This window comes from Podarcis cretensis (assembly GCF_951804945.1).
Source record: "Podarcis cretensis genome assembly, chromosome: 6".
In the NCBI taxonomy this organism is placed as follows: domain Eukaryota; kingdom Metazoa; phylum Chordata; class Lepidosauria; order Squamata; family Lacertidae; genus Podarcis; species Podarcis cretensis.
The window spans coordinates 32,312,005-32,331,297 of NC_137175.1; the positions used below are offsets into that span (position 1 = coordinate 32,312,005).

At 43.6% G+C, this 19,293-nt stretch overlaps 1 protein-coding gene across 3 annotated transcripts in view; it reads right to left on the reverse strand.

Moving 5' to 3' along the window:
• Positions 1-19,293, reverse strand: part of LOC307217553 (rho GTPase-activating protein 39-like) — a 100,626-nt gene that overhangs the window by 76,087 nt on the left and 5,246 nt on the right. For 2 of the 3 annotated variants that reach the window (XM_079978979.1, XM_079978976.1), the window contains exons 2-3: positions 14,101-14,173; positions 8,645-8,865 (exon numbers count right to left, since the gene is read on the reverse strand). In XM_079978979.1, coding sequence (XP_079835105.1) covers positions 8,645-8,865; positions 14,101-14,173 — 294 coding nt within the window. Of the gene's footprint in view, positions 1-2,353; positions 2,584-8,644; positions 8,866-14,100; positions 14,174-19,293 lie in introns of those variants that run through there. The other variant, XM_079978980.1, reaches the window with a different exon arrangement.

Below are 19,293 nucleotides of genomic sequence, written 5' to 3' on the forward strand. Positions count from 1 at the left end.
CGGAGCCAGAGTTGAAAAGGCCCTGGGCTCTGGTCGAAGCCAATCTAACTTCCTTAGGGCCCGGGACCACTAGGGTGTTGTTATTTATGGACCTTGAGGCTCTCCGTGGGGCATACCAGGAGAGGCAGTCCCGTAGGTACGAGGGTCCTAGGCTGTGAAGGGCTTTAAAGGTCAAAAGCAGCACCTTAAATCTGACCCTGTACTCCACCGGGAGCCAGTGCAGCTTGAAAAGCATTGGGTGAATATGCTCCCATGGCAGAGACCCCGTGAGGAGCCTCGCTGCAGCATTCTGCACCCGCTGGAGTTTCTGGGACAGCTTCAAGGGCAGCCCTGCATAGAGCGAATTACAGTAGTCAAGCCTGGAGATGACCGTCGCATGAATCACTGTGGCCAAGTCAGGGCGGGAAAGGTAAGGGACCAACTGCTTGATGCGGCGAAGGTGGAAAAATGTCGCCTTGGCTGTTGCTGTAACCTGCGCCTCCATGGAAAGGGAGGCGTCAAGGATTACACCCAAACTCTTAACGGAAGTCAATGGCACTAATTGGGCCCCCGCAAGAGAAGGGAGTTGGTCCCTCATCCCCATGCCATCCCGACCTAGCCATAGGACCTCTGTCTTCGAAGGATTTAGTTTCAATCGGCTCCCACGAAACCATCCAGCCACAGCTTCCAAGCATCTGGTCAGTGTGTTCGGGGTCGAGTCGGTGTGGCCATCCATCAGCAGATAGAGCTGAGTGTCATCAGCATATTGGTGACAGCCCAGCCCAAAGCTCCGGATAATCTGGGCAAGGGGGCGCATAAAGATGTTAAAAAGCATCGGGGAAAGAATTGCGCCCTGCGGCACTCCACACACCAAGGAGTGGCGCGACGACATTTCCCTCCCTAGTGCCACCCTCTGTCCCCGACCAGAGATAAAAGAGCACAACCAGTTACGGGCTATGCCCTGTATCCCCACGTCTGCGAGGCGGTGGTCCAGAAGATCATGATCGACCATGTCAAAGGCAGCTGACAAATCTAAAAGGATCAGCAGTCCTGACCCGCCTCGATCCAGTTGTCTACGGAGATCATCTGTTAGGGCAACCAGAGCCGTCTCCGTCCCAAAACCAGGACGGAAACCAGACTGAAATGGATCTAATGCCGATGTTTCCTCCAGAAACCTACCAAGCTGTTCAGCAACTGCTCTCTCAATTACCTTACCCAGGTATGGAAGATGACAAAGTATGTTGGTTTGTATGCCATGTTAACCCATAGTTTGTTTTAAACTGTGGCTTAACTGTGAATGCACCTTTTGTGCCTTCCTATCATGGGTGCCATGCATGACACAAACAAAACTTAGTATGGTTTGCCACACTGCACAATCCTGGAACATGACTGCTTATTTCAAAACTACAAGCGGTAAGCTAGAAGTACCGTAAGTTGTATTTCTGGCTTATTTCTGGCATACCGCTCATTGGTTTGTTGCGGGGGGGGGGGGGACACACCCCAATCCAGACTGTGCAACACGACAAGCCACATCATGGCTTTTTTGTGCCACGGATGACACCCACAGGATAAATCCCTGCAAGGGGTAGAAACCACATTCATAGTGAAGTCATAGTGGGGGGGGGGGTAGTAAATGCTTTGTTTCTGTTTTTAAACTGTGGATCTGTTTTCACTGTAGTTTCCTTTGGGAGGAGGGGAGCTTACAAATTCAATAAATAAATAGTTGAAAACGAATCATTGCTAAGCGTGAATTGTGAACTAGCTTGGTATAGCAAAGCTTTATATGTTCAGCAGCTATGTGTCTCACCTCAAATAAGGCCCCAAGCCTATTTAGATACATAGCATATTCAGTATTTTCACAACCAAGGCTGAAATATCAGCACTATTTAACTCACTCTCTAGGTAATGTGGATTATTAACTTTCCTCCAGGGTGAAATCTAATGTCAGGTTCTTCTTAGAGGTGCACACTGCTTTGTTAAACCAGTGGTTACAGGGCTCCTAAAGCACTTCTTTAATAAAATTAATGTTAAATACAAGAGTTGTCAGATGGACACCACACATGTCATACCAGCAAGAGACACTCAGTGCCCTCTATTGCCTAACACCCCTACTATGACTTACCTAAACTGCTTTTTAAACACTACACGACTAAAACCCAGAGAGGACAAAGTTATCAGAAGGTAGTTTTGATCACTCTGCCACCCGAAAACTGACACATATTCTAAACTAGAAAGTCATTTTGCCTTGACAACATTACCCTGGGCATTATTCAGCTGTAAAGCAGGAAGGAGAGGAAGCAACCAAATCTTAATTTCTTTATTTTAAAACTTTTAAAATATACAAAGCTTGGGCTGCAATCCTATATACACTTACCTGGGTTTTGCATCATTGAATTCAGTGGGGCTTATTTCTGAGTAGCCACGCATGTATAGAATTGTACCGGCTAACACGTGACTTGTTAGTCTTCACTCTGTAATACGGATTTTCCTGTTGCACTAAAGTTGTTCAGAAAGATTTACGATACAGGCCATTTGTTCCCTTTTGTTGGACAAGAGGCTCTAATCCTACAATTTGCTGATCTGCACAGGTGGGGAGGCTGTAGGCTAAACACAGACCAGATTAAAGAACGAGCAATATTTATAAAACATGTAAAGAACTACTTCAAACAGAAAGATTAGGAAAACGTGCATTAGTGCAGACTCATGCCGTTTTAAATATATATATATTTATTAGGTAACAAACACTACATAGAAATAAACATTTAAAAAGCAGAGAGATACAAGTTATTGCTGAGAGGCTTACACAGCTATTACTTGGTTATTATCTAGGTAGCTAGCTAGCTATTATTAGTTGTTGTTGTAGTAGTAGTAATAGTAGTAGTAGCAGCAATATTTCAACAAAACATATACTGCTTAATTACAGTCATCTCTAAGGAATGTACAGGAGACACAATAAAATAGTCTACAAATGAATTAAAACTATAAAATAACAACTTAATTAAAAAGCCTGCTGGAATACAAAGTCTTCAGTAAATGAACTGCAACAGGGAGAGGGCCTTTCTGACCTCAACTGGAAGGGAATGCCACAAAATTGGGCCCATAATACTGAAGACATAGCTCTTTGTGGATATGGGCTCTGCATCTGAGCCATGGGGGACCACTAACAGAAACTCCTGCAAAGACCTCAGTGATTAAGAAGGGATATAACAAATCAGGTGGTTCCTGAGGTATCCTGGATCCAAGTTATTAAGGGCTCTGTAAGTTAATACAATAAAAAGTTATAGGTGGCCTAGTAGTGTATGGGCACCCTGTGGAAGCTTTTGAACACTGGAGTTGTGTGCTGGCGATAGCCTGTGCCCATCAACAGTCTAGCTGCAACATTTTGCACCAGCTGGAGCCTCCAGACCAGGTCCAAGGGTAGCTCAACATAGGGCACACTGCAATAACCAAGTCTTGAGGTTACCAGTGCATGAATCACTGTGGCCAGACTATCCCTGCCCAATAAGGGCTGTAGTTGGTGTACCAGCCATAGTTGCAAAAAGGCATTCATAGCCACTGAGGCTACCTGAGCTTCCAGTGACAAAAATAGTCTCAAGAACACACCACAACTCCAAACTTATTCATTCAGAGAGAGTACAACCCCATCCAGACAGGCAACTGGAAAATTCCCCGGACACAGGAACTACCAACCCACAGTGCCTTTGTCTTCGCAGGATTCATCCTCAACTTTCTGGTCAACTCCACCACTGTGCCCACACAACAGTCCAGATCATGTGCAGCCTCTCGTGACTCAGATGTTACAGAGAAGTAGAACTGTGTGCCACCATTGTTCTGGTGACACTTTGCCCCCAAACTCCAAATGACCACACACAATGGCTTCATGCAGATGTTGAGCAGACTGTACCCTGTAGGACACCATAGTGCAATGAGCATGGGGCTGAAACACAGTCTCTCAATGCTGCTCTCTGGATATGACCCTGTAAGTAGTAGCAGAACTACTATAGAACAGCACGCCCAATTTCCATCCCAGAAAGGATAGCAGAAGTATACTATGGTGAATGGTATTAAAAGATCAAGAAGCAAGAGTTGCATTCCTCCTGTCCTGCTCTCAATATAGGTCATTCACCAGAGCAACAAAGGATGATTCAGTCCCAAAACTGCACCTGACTGAAACAGATCTAATTGAGTCATATTCTCCAGGAAATGCTGCAGCCTTCTCAGCCACCACTATTTCCACCACCATATGAAAAAAGGGGGGACTTGCAACCAGATGGTAGTTGTTATAATAAACCATAGATTCTGAAGTGGGCATCTTCAGGAGTGTTGAACAGCAGCAGGCAGCTTTCCACTGTGTAAAGTTGTGCTCACCACACCCTGGATCTATCCAGTTAACACCCCCCACCAACTGGCTTTCACCAGCCAGGATGCACAGAGGTCAAGAGTGGAAGAAGCCAACTGCATCACTGCATGAAACCTGTCCGCATCACTGGGCTGCATAATCCAAAATTGATCCCACAGAGCATCGGAACACACTGCATTGGATACCTCAGCTGGAACTGCAACAACAATATTGAGACACTATGGGACGGAGCAACTTTATCCTCAAGTGTCATGAAACTGGTCACAGCATGTTGCCAAGTGCTCCAGAGGCCTATCCACTACTTCTAGTACAACCAGAATACAGAACAAGAACAGGAGAACAACTTGCTTTTTATCTAAGTTTTTTAAATCTCTGCTCTTTTTGTTTGGAGCAAGCAAGACCTCTTTCTCAATCTCAATAAAGCTAAAATGTCTCATATGTCAACTGACTTGATGTGTCATCTTACTGGCACATGCTACCTACCTATAGAAATCTGAATCCAACAATCTATGGCCCAAAGCTGATTCTTTTAATAACAGGAAGTATCATAAAACTCTAGATGACCCTTGGGGTCCCTTCCAACTCTACAATTCTATGATTCTATAAAATCTCAAATGTACTTTCTTTAACATATACTTACAGGTATGTCCCCATATTTTCCAATTAGTTAAACCCATTCTGAAACCTGAACATGGCCCAAATCCCCACATTCCAATAATCCACTGACATCTCAGCTCACATCACCATTTTCAGACTATCTGGATCCAAAGAATTAGACTACATTTCCCACATACACAGCTCAGTGAATAATAAACTAGATTGAAAGAACAGTTACCAAAGGCGCACACCACGTCACCTCCTGGTATTAGGATAGGTGCAGCTTACTAGAAGAGAGGGACAAGGTGGCAGGGAAGTCAGTGCCGTGTGGACACACTGCTGGCAACGTACACTGGTCCTGGTTGTGCTTCTGCAGTGCCACCAATCCTGCTACCTTGTTCCTCCCAGTAAGCCACTCTTGATTGTAACTAAACTTGAGCTGCAATACAGGAAGCGTTTTGCAGACATATAACCTTATTAACCTCTTAGGTTCTGAAACAGATTGTAAGATGTATCCAGGAGTACTTGGGACAAAAATGGATGAAATAGATAACTACCATATTGTAGTAAATGTGTGTGTGTGTGTTGATCTGATCAAAGTTTTTAGAAATTCATGTATTCAGTAAAATCTAGATAGTGATTAAGATTTTATATTATTTTTAATTTTTAAAAAGTATGAGGAATCACCATTTTTTGTTTCTTCTTCTTTTGTCCCAACAAGCCTTTACATACTGTGAAGTAATAAAAGCAGTTGCTGTGATATTTACTTTGGTCTTGCTTTTAAGAACTTGTCTTCCTTTTTCCTCACACAAAGCAAGTGAATCCCATGGTAGTCAGGGAGGATTCTTTTCAAGGATCATTAACAACTTTGATGTAGACAGGTCACAACATATTTAAACATTGTAGCAGTTTCAAAAAACATGCGTACAAAGCATTTCATTTTCTGCACTGTTTTACACATGGAGAGGCTCACTCTACAACACTGATCTCTGACTTTTCTATATTTATGGTACACCTTCTGGAAGCTTCACTTTTAACCTATTTTTTAAAAAATAATAATAATAAGATGACCCCTTCAAACAGAACTGTTGGCCCAGAACCAGTACCTCAAACATTTCAATGAAGGCATGATTTTCAAAATGTCAAATGGTGAAACCAATCTAGACATACAAATCACAGCAGTTTATCCTGAATTTAAGAGCTGTAGATATATGACATTGCTGAATCCCTCTGAAGAATGTACATGTCTCCAAGCAGAGTAAAAACAGTACATATTTGGTTTTCAATGTTTCCAAGAAAATGATCCTATTCAAGTACACATGGCCTTCACTTTTATCTTGGAAGTAATAGTTCTACATGGGAGTGGGTTACAAAAGAAACAAAAGCACACTAGCATAAAAGGTAAAAAAAAAAGTACAAAAAGATAAAAGGGTATACCCAAAAGAAGTGCACAAAGACCTTTCTAGTACAAACAGCTTGGATCAACATGTTTACATTGAGGTTTCAATCTTGTGCACACTTACTAAGGAGCAAGTCACATGGAAGTAAGTCCCAAAGCCTATATGCCCAGAAATAAACTGCACTTCTGCGCTAAACAGCAGTCCCCCATGTCACACTGGGAAACCAGTTTGAGACACACACTATTGATTGCCATATACCGTATTTCCTCTGTGTGAGTGTGGTGACTGTTCTTCAGAGAAAAATGCCAAAGGCATATTGGGCATGAACTCTTTAATTTGGGCAGTTCTTTGGATCATAGCCCTATGTTGTAGAACAGTGGCTCCCAAACATTTCCTCCATGGACCAGTGGAGAACTGCCAACAATCTTGGCAGACCACTTAATTTTTCTACCCAAGGTAGAATGCTGTATGATTTTAAATTTGTTTTTATTACTTCCATTGCATTTTACTATATCACTATTTTAATTCCATAAAATAAAATTTAAAATATAACAAGATTCCTGCATTGCAGGCGGTTGGACTAGACAACCCTTGTGGTCCCTTCCAATTAGACAATTCTATGCATAAATAATAAAATACAATCCAAGAAAAAGAAACAATAAAAATAAATTTAAAAATCAACAAGAATATTTACTGCAGACCACAGTTTGGGAACCCTTGTTGTAAAACAATTTACTTCTCCATGTTTTCTAAAAAGTTGTGTTCTGTAAGAGTACATTATCAAGTAAGGATATACTAATGATAAAAAAATGAGTATTGGTATATCTTTTATTGGTCCAGCAACTTCTGTTGATATAAGAGTATGTGCACACATACAAGCTATATTTTTGTGTATCTATACTACTCAGAAAGTACAACTACAAACATATGCACACTTATAAAAATAGAATCCATTCCATTAAAAAGTATCAGGTTGCCTATTTTGCATTCCATATTCTGGCACCAACAGCGCAAAGCTGCCAACATCACAGAAGAGAGGCTCGGAAGGTCAGTGGCTGATCAGCCAAATAAAATAGCCTCCTGACTAGAACTGCTAGATCTGTATACTAACCTATTCATGGATCCCAGCATAGGACAAAAGAACCAAATGGGTGCCTGTCCCGGTCAATACATAAGATACGACTTTTCCAAGTGCATGATCAGTCCCTATAGAAGCAGCACTACTGTTCATAAACATGTGCATGGATTGCATGCATCTATACTATGTTCCACTGCAGTTTAGAACCCAAGACCCTGTACATACATTCCCGCATGCCAAGTTTGCAGATGGGAAATGGAGTCCCAGTAATAAGAAGGGGCTTGGTGACATCCTACTGCATATGTCAGCCATGGCATACTTGTGCTCTGTAGTAACCCTAAACACATGTGATTTCTAAAAGTACCCACTCAAGATCACAACGCAGATCCGTTGACCTTTAGCTCCCTTTGTCACGCTCACAACCAGCGTGGTTAACTTAACTCAGTTATGCAAAGGTGATCTTTCCAGCGCTTTTCCGGGCACGGTTCTGGATGAAGCAGGAATTGCAATCCTTGTTAGCTACTGGAAGTATGGCTGGCACCCGGAGGCGAGAGTCATTACAGTACTTGCAAGTGTGCAAGGCTGCAGTCTCAAGCATGATGCACCAGCGCATCATCATACATTCTTCGCCTATAAGACTATATGCCCCCACCGGAGCAACCACCGACATAGCGCGGTAATCCGCCGCCGCCTAAAGCCACTCACTCCCACGATAAGTCGACCAAAAACCAGAACATGTGAAAATGCACCATGCCACCTTCGTGGGGGGACACTTAGCCGGTCTGTGCCGAGGCGGGGGGCGGATTAAACTTCATTTCCAGCAGGGTCGCGCAACTATTCTTTCACCACAATCCCAATACTTTCCCCGCCGCCGCCGCCGCCTCCCGCCCATTGTTCCGCTCCCCTTCCCCCAGTTTTAGGAAATTCCCTCAGGAGCCCAAAGCCGACTAAGAGGAGCTCCCGAAGAGCGCCAAGTGCCCTTTCGCCGTCCATACCCCCCCCCCAAACGGGACGCCCAAAAGTTCCCGCACACTTTTCTTTCCTCCCCTCAGCCGCGCGCTCGCCGGGGAAAGGAGCGCGGAATGGCGGCGGAGGCTTCTCCATACTTTTCCCTGCGTCTGGGGCCCAGCCCTGCGCCCCACCCAGCGCAACAGGTAGGGAGGCGAGCGGTCGGACAGGGGATCCCCTCCGTCCCGAAGTTGCTGGCTGGGATCCGACGGCCGCACTCACCTTTCCGCCATGTCCTCCGCTCGGGCCGCGCCGCCCGGGCTTCCCTCCTTGTGCCCCTCCGGCTGAGCGAAGGCTGCTGCTGCTCCTGAGCGAGTCGGGATCAGGATGTGAAACTCGATCCCGCCTGCTGCTGCTGCCCCTCCCGGCTTCCCGTGGAGCAGAGGGACCCCGCTCTCCAGTCCCTCTGGTGGGGAAAGCCAGCTCAGGCCTGGTAGTGAAATCTGGAAAGGAAAGGGGACCTGGGATTAAACATTAGCGAGGGGCCGCGGGAGTTTAGTGTGCTAAAAGCGCTTGTTGCTCCTTTCCCGAGTCGGCGAAGCTTTATAGACGCGGCAGCAGACGGTCGGTTTTCCTTCCCCGTCAATCGAAGGTCACGCTTTTCAGCACTACATGCCCAAATCAAAACCACCTCATCTTGTAAACCGTTTTAATAATCACTTTTTTTCCTAAGAGGTAGCTGAAGAGGAAATATTTCATTTATTTTTGCTCTTTCAGAGCATGTTTGTTTTATTTTATCCGTTTTAATGATTGCCTAGACAAGCAGGCGGTAATGGTTATTCTGGATTAATAAGAAGCAAAGTGTCTTTACGCACAGCCATTCTGCTACATACATTAGTAAAGAAGAGGTATTCATGGTTCTGTGATCACAAACAAGGATTAGGCATGAACTAAGTTTGGGAAATGTGTGGAAATGTAACTTTGGGGATATCTTTATAACTTGGTTCAGTATTGCCCCCTTTTTACTTCAGATTAGATTATCGAAACCACTTGGTTCTGTTCTTGCAGTCTTTAACATAGAGGGTGGGTGGGTGGGATTCTCAACATTCTTATCCCTATAAATAGAATAAATATAAAATGATAGTTGAAGTAATTTTGTGGATACCGAATCTATATTAAATGATCCACAGTAAAATTATCCTAACTTCTCAGGTATACACTGCACTATCAACATTACAGTGAGGAATATGGAAAGCTATTTCACCTTACTGTTTTGAACATTAAGACTCAAGTCAGAAAATACATACACAAAATAATGTGTATGTGATGGTATAAAAAAGGTAAGTACCAGTTTGATGGCAATATATTGTCACACTTAAGGAAAACATCTAATATATATGATACATACCTTTGCTTTATTTAGTATGGAACTTTCTTTATAGAAACTTTATAGAACTATGTCACTGTGACATTAGGATATTTCATACAGTTTATTGGGAACTCTGAACATAAAAGAATTTTCTCCCTTAGAATTATTCTGTATTATTTCCTTAAAGGTAAAGGTAAAGGTACCCCAGCCCGTACGGGCCAGTCTTGACAGACTCTGGGGTTGTGCGCCCATCTCACTTAAGAGGCCAGGGGCCAGCGCTGTCCGGAGACACTTCCGGGTCACGTGGCCAGCGTGACATCGCTGCTCTGGCCAGAGCCAGAGCCAGAGCCGCACACGGAAACGCCGTTTACCTTCCCACTGGTAAGCGGTCCCTATTTATCTACTTGCACCCGAAGGTGCTTTCGAACTGCTAGGTTGGCAGGCGCTGGGACCGAGCAGCGGGAGCACACCCCGCCGCAGGGATTCGAACCGCCGACCTTTCGATCGGCAAGCCCTAGGCGCTGAGGCTTTAACCCACAGCGCCACCTGCGTCCCAATTATTTCCTTATGAATGGCCTAATAAGGAGGATGTGTTCCCCAATTAGTTTTCTGCCAGAACACTGCTCATCAAGCAACAGGGTTGTCATGCTTGGAAACAGAGGTGAAATAAAGTATTCATTGTGTTCTATGGTTTATGGGATATGGGATATAGAGCGCCATATACTAACTGTGTTCTATTGCAATAAAGCATATCTGCATTACTAATATGAAAGGAGAGTGCTGTGTGTGGAAACCCCAATGGGACATTTATTGAGACTCATTAAACCACAATAATTCAGGCCAGCATCCTATTCTCACTAACAAGGTCTAATGGCTTTGAACAAGTCACTTGACAGCCAACTTTCTTCTTAGGAAAGCATGCCAATTATTGTGGACTTCTTTCAAATATAATGCAATTGCAGCCCCTGGTGGCAGCTCTTTCCAATTAAATTACAACTCTCATCTAGTTACAGATAGGTAGCCGTGTTGGTCTGCCATAGTCAAAACAAAATAAAAAAATTCCTTCCAGTAGCACCTTAAAGACCAACTAAGTTAGTTCTTGGTATGAGCTTTCGTGTGCATGCACACTTCTTCAGATACACTGAAACAAGTGTGCATGCACACGAAAGCTCATACCAAGAACTAACTTAGTTGGTCTTTAAGGTGCAACTGGAAGGAATTTTTTTACCACCCAATCCCACCACCCTTCTGAGTAATACCCCCCCCCCACCTTCTCACTATATAGAAGGGTCTGGTGACTTCTGTTTCAGTGTATCTGAAGAAGTGTGCATGCACACGAAAGCTCATACCAAGAACTAACTTAGTTGGTCTTTAAGGTGCTACTGGAAGGAATTTTTTTATTTTGTTTTAACTCTCATCTAGTTAGCCTGGCGTTTTGTTTTAGCGTCAGTAAAAACTTGAAACTAACTTTGGCATATTCTGCATAAGAAACTTTGAGATCCATACACTTTGATAAACTGAACCCCTCAAATATTTTGGGAGACTCACTAGAATTGTTTTTTGGGGCTTTAAAACAGAATGCTATAAATAATATTATATTTGCTCAAGCATGCAGTTAACAGTATCTCAAACAGCATAGATCACAATCCTGTAGATTGAAACATACAAATATTTAAGCCCCAATATTACAGTTGTACCATATACACTGGTGGGGGACATGCCGTGCTCCTTCTGTGGTAGTTTGTCCACCTTTGGTTCCCACCCTGCACTCGGCTCTCACCTGTAGCTCCTACAAGCTGCCAGCGTGCAACAGCGGCCACCCCCAGGTAATGGTTTGACTGGCCGGCTAAACCAGGTGAGAGTAGTCAATGGGTCTCAAACCCTCAGTGAGTTAGGGACCTCCCTGCATGCAAAGACAAGCTGCAGCGGATTGCAGTGGACTTGACCAATAGTGGGTTCAACTGTCAATAACATGGTTTCTACTTGTGCTGTAGAGGGGAGTGACAGGTAGATGGGGCCCGGAAAGGTAGCCCATTTAGGGCAAGGAAACTCTGATCCTAAACCTCTGCTGCCTTGTGGGATATCTTCAGGAGAAGAAAAGGCTAAGGAGTAAACCTTACACAAATCTGGACCGGAGTCCCTAAGACAGTTGGGTGGTGTTTTGTACACTGCCTTTTGTCAACTCCTGCAGCCAAGCTGGTGACAGACACATTGCTCTGCCTTCCTTTGCACATCAGCAAGGCTGAGAGGGCGGGTGTTATCATCTGAGCAGGCCACGACCTCCATACACACTGCCTAGGCTTGTGTCCCAAGGAGCTCACGTTGGTGCTGCTAATGCAGCTGTTTGACTTCTTTCTTAGAGGAACATTCCACTGTCTCTCTAGACAGATTGATGCCAACAATTATTCTCTGACTAGCAGCTTCTGAGAGAAAGCGATCCCAGATGAGCTTGCATTTGGTGCCAAATTTAAAAGATGACAACTTGCAGAGGAACAATCGGGTGTGCTTTCTAATGGTCCTCGTTGATCCTTTGAAATTGCAGCTTTACCTGTCCAACCTGACCTGATATCAGATGTGGTGACAGATGTAGGAAAGGTTGGTGTGACTGGGGAAACATGGTATTGTGGGCCAAATTAGGATTTCTGGTGGGATTAATATTGTCTTCAGGCCAGAAATTCACCATGCCTGTAAGAGAATAAGGTACCAACATGTAGCATTGTTACCAGACCCATCAAGTTTCCCTATTTTCCAGGGACATCCCTGATTTAGAGAAGCTGTCCTGGTTTCTGATTTGTTCCCAGAATGTCCCACTTTTCCTTAGGATGTCCCTATTTTCACCAGAGAAATATTGGAGAGTATGGAGTTATTTGACCCCCAAGCCGTCTGAAGGCAATCCTGTAGGGAAGTTTTTTTTTAATGTTTAATGTTTTATTTATGCTTTTATATTTGTTGGAAGCTGCTCAGAGTGCTGGGGCAACCCAATAAGATGTGTGGTGTATAAAAAATAAAATTAGCATTATGGAATGGGACGTCCTTATTTTCATCAGAGAAATGTTGGAGAGTATGTGTTACTGGAAGAGCTCCAGTACTTAGTTGCTTTTGAAAAATGAAATAGCTAGTTTATAAACTTTGTTGAGGTACTCAGTGCTGCTGTGTTTTTTTTTTTTTTTTGTTATCATGTGTATTCTTTGCTTTTTAGTGGTACACTTTGTGCTTTGGTAAATTATTTATCAGGACTTAGAGGAGTCATATTGTGAAATCCCTTTGAATCATTGGGTACTATCTTATGTGCAACGAACTGTAAACAGCTCAATCAGGACATTCTTTAAACTATGTCTGCCTAGATTTGGTTAATAATTTTAAACTGTTTCCCCTCTGTGTGAGAGGTTTTGTTTTTTAAACCCTCTGGAAAGTTTAGGGAAGGAGAAAAAAGGATTGCCTCAAGAGCTGGAAAGCTATGGTTTATTTTAAAGAGAAGATAGAATTGTGTTACACAGTTCTGTATGTTAAATAATTCAGGTTTTCCCCTAAAAGCCCACAAAGGGGGAAACAGCTTATTAGGGTATTTATCATATAGGAGAGTACAAGCCGTCCAAATGAAAATGACATATTCTTATAGCTGCCAAAGCTCCACCCCGTCCTATGCTTTGGCTCTTAATTCATAAATCTCTTCCTCTGGATAACTTGTGCATACACCAACACAGGATAACATAAAACTGTTTAAAGCAGCTTTGCTTCAGACAGATCCTTGTTGTGTCTCCTGTTCCCCTACAGCTTACCCTGTTTAATTAAAAACCTCCACAATCTGTCCAGGGATGCTACCCTCCCAGGGATAGAGCCATTTCTTAGGGATGAGCTTGGCCAGCTGCTACCTGGCCTATGTTCAAATCAAGAGCCAAGAGACTGGTTAACTTAAAAAAACAACTAAGGCTGTAGTCCTCAGCTATTTTTTTTTAAAGTCATCCCACTGAATGTAAAAATAACCAGTCAGCTTAAATAAAAATAAACATCCAATGTTTTAATTTTAAACATATATTATTACTTCATTAATATAACACCATCATCAGGAAACAATATTTTCCCTAACTTAAGTTGTAATAAAACAGATTATATGTAAAATTGTATTAATTTTCTTAACATAATAACATCTTTGTTTCTGTGCTCATCTGTATGAATGTGTTTGGTTCAAATTTTAATTATGTGTTTTGTATCTGGCTTTACACCAGTAAACCAGTAAAGCACGAAGAGGTGATTTTGGCACTTAATCAGCATATTAATACGTAAAAATATTTTTGTAAAAATCACAGGGTTGTATCCAGTGCTGCATGCACTGAGTTCCACTCACAAAACTGGACTTAGCCTTCCTCACCTCCCTTTGTGCCCTCTGCCTATTTTGCCTTGGAGGGCCCTCTACCTTCTGGATTTTGAGTGTGTGCTGGGGGCTGCAGGGAAAAAGAAGTGAGGGTGATGTTCTGTTGAGTAAGTGGAAGTCTGTTGTAGAAAAACAGCTTCAAAGACAACTGTAATAAACAAAAATCTGCCCTTAGTCCCTTATGGGGGACACAAGAGCCCTTAGAGAGTCCTTTGTAGGTTCTCCATCGGTCGGAGAAAATAACAGAGGCCAACCAGAGAATATTGAGAAGCAAAACAGCTAGTAAGCCTAATCTTTATTGACTGTTGCAACAGGGTGCTCCCCTCACATGCAGGAAAGGAGGAGGACCCAGAACCAAGGTGTGCCTGCCCTTATATGTTGTTGTTGTTTAGTCGTTTAGTCGTGTCCGACTCTTCGTGACTCCATGGACCAGAGCATGCCAGGCACTCCTATCTTCCACTGCCTCCCGCAGTTTGGTCAGACTCATGTTTGTAGCTTCGAGAACGCTGTCTAACCATCTTGTCCGCTGTCGTCCCCTTCTTCTTGTGCCCTCAATCTTTCCCAACATCAGGGTCTTTTCCAGGGAGTCTTCTCTTCTCATGAGGTGGCCAAAGTATTGGAGCCTCAGCTTCACGATCTGTCCTTCCAGTGAGCACTCAGGGCTGATTTCCTTAAGAATGGATAGGTTTGATCTTCTTGCAGTCCATGGGACTCTCAAGAGTCTCCTCCAGCACCACAGTTCAAAAGCATCAATTCTTCGGCGATCAGCCTTCTTTATGGTCCAGCTCTCACTTCCATACATCACTACTGGGAAAACCATGGCTTTTACTATACGGACCTTTGTTGGCAAGGTGATGTCTCTGCTTTTTAAGATGTTGTCTAGGTTTGCCATTGCCTTTCTCCCAAGGAGAATGGGTGTAACTCAAGACCACCCTCCAGATACATCATAACTACGCCACAGAAATCTGAGTGCGTTATCTCCTGTCTGGCAGGTTACTTGTTAATGGTCACTTGATTGGATTACCTGGGGAGCCTGGCCAGTCCTTTGTAAATACTTAGTTCCTGAGCCAGGTCGCCCTATTCATACACAGACATACCCTTAAGACAGGATTTGTGAACAAAAAGACAATGGGGAGGCTTTTCCATTTTCCTTCAACCTTTCATTCATAAGCACAGGAATATATTAAGTACATACTTCATTCCTTTTCTACTGTTTTGTCTTTAGCTAAAGAGTTTCCTTTTAATTCTCTTGTTTGTTTTCAACCATTTATGTACTCATTGGTTGAAACAAGCCGGTTTTATTATCTATGGTTTGAAGCTGTCTCATTTCAAATAGTAATTAAGATTAATCACTTTAAAGTTTGGATGTAACACAAAACTGTGGTTTATTGAAAATGAAAGCCAAAGCTTATAAATTCCACTTCGTGGCTGCGCCAGAGGAGAAGAGGGGAAGATGGAGATTGTGAACCTGAGGCTCACCTAGGCACATTCTTGACACAATTAACCATAGTTCAGTGTCATGTCTACAGTCAGACAGTTAAATTCCCACAGTGGGAGCTAATCATTAGGATATCTCCCACCCCACCATGAAAAGGCAATCTACTTGCATAGCTTGACATGGCTGGACAAATACATTTTAGTGCTTTAAACAAAAATGGTTGTGTGAGGGAAAGAGACCCACAGCCCTGCATATTTAAATTTAAGAATGAGCAAACTGGAGTTTTCTGTCTGGAGTTAACTGAAACTAGGACTGCAGCCTGGGGAAAGTGGTATATGTAGACACAAGTTGCTCTTTGCTGTTATATTTGTGGTGATGCTATCTGCTGAAGCTGTGTTTTTACCTTCACTGTGCTTGTGTATTTGTAAATAAAGCAAATATTACAAAGGTGCTATATGTTTCCAGTACTCCCTAATAAAGGGAAACTACAACCTATAATTCTACTCCTAGAACTTCTGACTACTTGTGAAGGTGGGTCAATCAAATCACAGTAAAAAAGGTAAAAGGTGTTATTCTAAAGCAGCAATGCTGCAGCAAGCAAAGGCACCAGCAGCTAAGTCAGCTGCTTGTGGCTGCAAAGCCAGACAGGATGTTTGTGACTGTTGCCATGGAAACAAAGGGGCAGTCCATTCTGTACTGAGCACCGGATGTTAGCTCAGTGAGTGTGTCATATGACCTGTACAGGATGTACATGGGTGGAGTTTGAAGTTTTCTCTCTGTTTGTTGAACAGAGCAGACATGTTTTCTCTATATGACTGCTGAAGACAGGAATAAAACATGTAGATACATTTCTGTCTGTGTCTGATTCCCCTCCCTGGGGATATGCTGGAGAGCAGGGAGGAGGAGAAGCATTTTGGTGTGTTTTTCTCACAGCCTGAGGAAAATCGCCGGAACGGACCTCGTGTGTTTTTCCTACCGGGAGTCACCGGAGAGAGGTCAAAGGAATTCAGCCGGTGCCTGGAGAGATAGGCACATACCTCTGACCGGCCCTGAATTCTGACTTTGGTAGCAGAGGATGGTTGCTACGATCCATGGGAGTCTGCATCAAGGAGACTGTATTCATCCCTCTCCATGGAGGCCTGAGATGGAAGCTGATTCTCTGCAGCTAGAAGCTGACCAGAAGAAGCTGAAAGCCAAGCTACGGAGCCCAGGTATGAGATTTTCGGGCTTAAAAGTGTGAATGCAGATGGATTAATTCTCTGCTTCATGGGAGCAACGTTTGGGAAAAACAGCTCCGAGAGAGAAGAGTCTGCATTCCAAACATTCCTGTGGTTTTTCCTGTCCAAGGAAAGGAATGTGGTTGCTTAGCAACGCAGGCCAGTTTCAAGATAAGGGCTGGATGTCAGGCTGTGCTCGGAGAAGCAAAAACAGCTCGTGTTATGACTAGGAACTGTGAAAGGGACTTTCCAAGCAGCCAGTGTTATTGCTGCCAGGTGCACAGAGTGTAAACAAGCCAGCTTTTGGATTTTAGAGGCTTGTGTTTGAGAGTCAATGCAAGGACTCAAAATGGATGTCAAGAAGGGAAGCCTGCCTTCTCCACCCCTTTTGACCAGTGACAATTATGCATCTTGGTCTATTAAGATGAAGGCCTTGCTGCAGAATCAGAGACTGTTTGGGGTGATTGAGAACCCCATCCCTGCAGCACCAACGCGTCCTTGGGAGTCACAGGATATGAAGGCCAGAACTGCTATAATTCTGTGCGTGTCAGACTCTCAGCTTGTTCATATACAAGATTTAGAGCACGCGAAAGATGTTTGGGACACGCTGAGAAGGACACATCAGAGAGATGCAGGTTCTTCAGCGTTGCTGTATTTTGAAAAGCTGACCAACCTGAGGCTTGCGCCTGATGGAGATGTTCAAGCGCACCTGACGGAAATGAAATTTCTGCGTCAGCAGATGGTGGAACGCAATTTCCATCTGGATGAGGAAGTGTTTTGCTTCATGGTGATCAACAGCCTGAATCGGACTTACAAAACGGTTGCCAGTCAGCTGGGGTCTCTCCCAGCGCAAGATCTAACGTCGGACAGGGTCTTTGCCGTGGTTCTGAACGAACATGACAGACTTGCCGCCCTGGAAGTCAAGGACAGGGGGAGGGAAGAACGGAGTTCTAACACCCCCACTGCTGTAGCTACTGGAGGAGACGCCGTAGCTTTGAACGTTGTCCGATGCCACAATTGTGGACAGACTGGGCATTTTCAGCGGTACTGCAAGAAGCCACGTCAGAACAGAGGAGCCAAGGGAAGCTCCACGAAGTCTGAGGCGTTAGGCAGAAGTCATGCCAAGTCACAGGCGAAGCCTGCAAAGGCTTTGTTGTCCCTAAAAGCCATACCACAAGTGGGGAATTCCTTCGTTTTAGACACGGGAGCGACGGTTCACATGACCCATCGCAGGGATTTGTTTTCGTCGTTTAAGAAGCAAAGCTTCGTTGTACAACAAGCCAACGGTCGAGAGCTGGAAGCCACCGGAATTGGGACTGTGTATCTTAAAAGTCTGAACTTGACTATAAACGATGTTTATTTGGTTCCAGAGTTGAAGTACAATCTGCTCAGCGTTTCGCAGATCGCCAAGAAGGGACTAAAACTGTCCTATGATGATCAACACTGCGAGATCTACAAAGATGGAGAGTTGTATCTTTCTGCCAAAGAGAAAGATGGACTGTATTTGTTGACTTTTGATCAAAGTGATTACATGGAATGTAATTCTTGTGATTCTAACATGATTTCTTTTGCAGGTGTAGCCAAGAAGAACGCCAAGCAGGTCACCTCAAGGGTCGACAGGGCATTTCAGCGGGTGTATGCTGATGTGATTGGTCCTTTAGCACCATCTAGAGGCAATGCAAAGTATTACCTAATATGTGTTGATTCTTTTACAGGTTTTGTCTGGATTTATCTTTTGGAGAGACCGAAAGAAGCCTTAGAAAGGTTTAAAGAGTTTTGTGATAAGGTTAAAAATATGCATGATGCTGACATAGATTGTCTTTGCACAGATGAGAAGCCAATTTTTCTTTTACAGGATTTCCAGAGGTTCCTGAAGAAGAAAGGGATAAGACACAAGATTGCTAGTTCCGAAGAAGCTTGGAACAGATGTGTTTGTGTTAGGGTGAACAAAGAATTGCAAAAGGGAATGCATGCGCAATTGCTTAGTTCACATCTGCCACATGAGTACTGGGCTGAGTCGCTAATGTCATTTTGTTACACATGGTTGAGAAAGGTTTCAAAAGACTTGGGATGTTCTCCTTTTGAGAAACTGTTCCACAGAAAACCTTCTGTTGCCCATTTCAAGGTTTTTGGGTCTCATGTGAGGACAGAAGCTCCGGGTGGAGTAAAGAATGCCAGAGGCATTTTTGTGGGTTATGAAAAGGGTCTCTACAGAGTAATTTTGTCTGAATCTGGTAAGGTGATTCTCACAAAATTTCTAGAGAGTGCTCCTGAACAGGAGAGAGTGGTTGTTCACACATTTCCCACAGGTGATGATGATGATTCTGATGATGATGATGATGAGTTTGATCTTATTGAGTTCAGTAGTACTGATGATGACAGCGATAGCTCAGACAGCTCAGTTGTCACAGTCATTGAGAGGAAATCTCACATAATGACTAGACCCTCAGAAGAGGAGGATGAACCACTGATTAAGCTTAGTACTGGTTCTCCAGAGAGTTCAGAGGCTGAACCAGAAAGCAAGGGAGAGCAGCA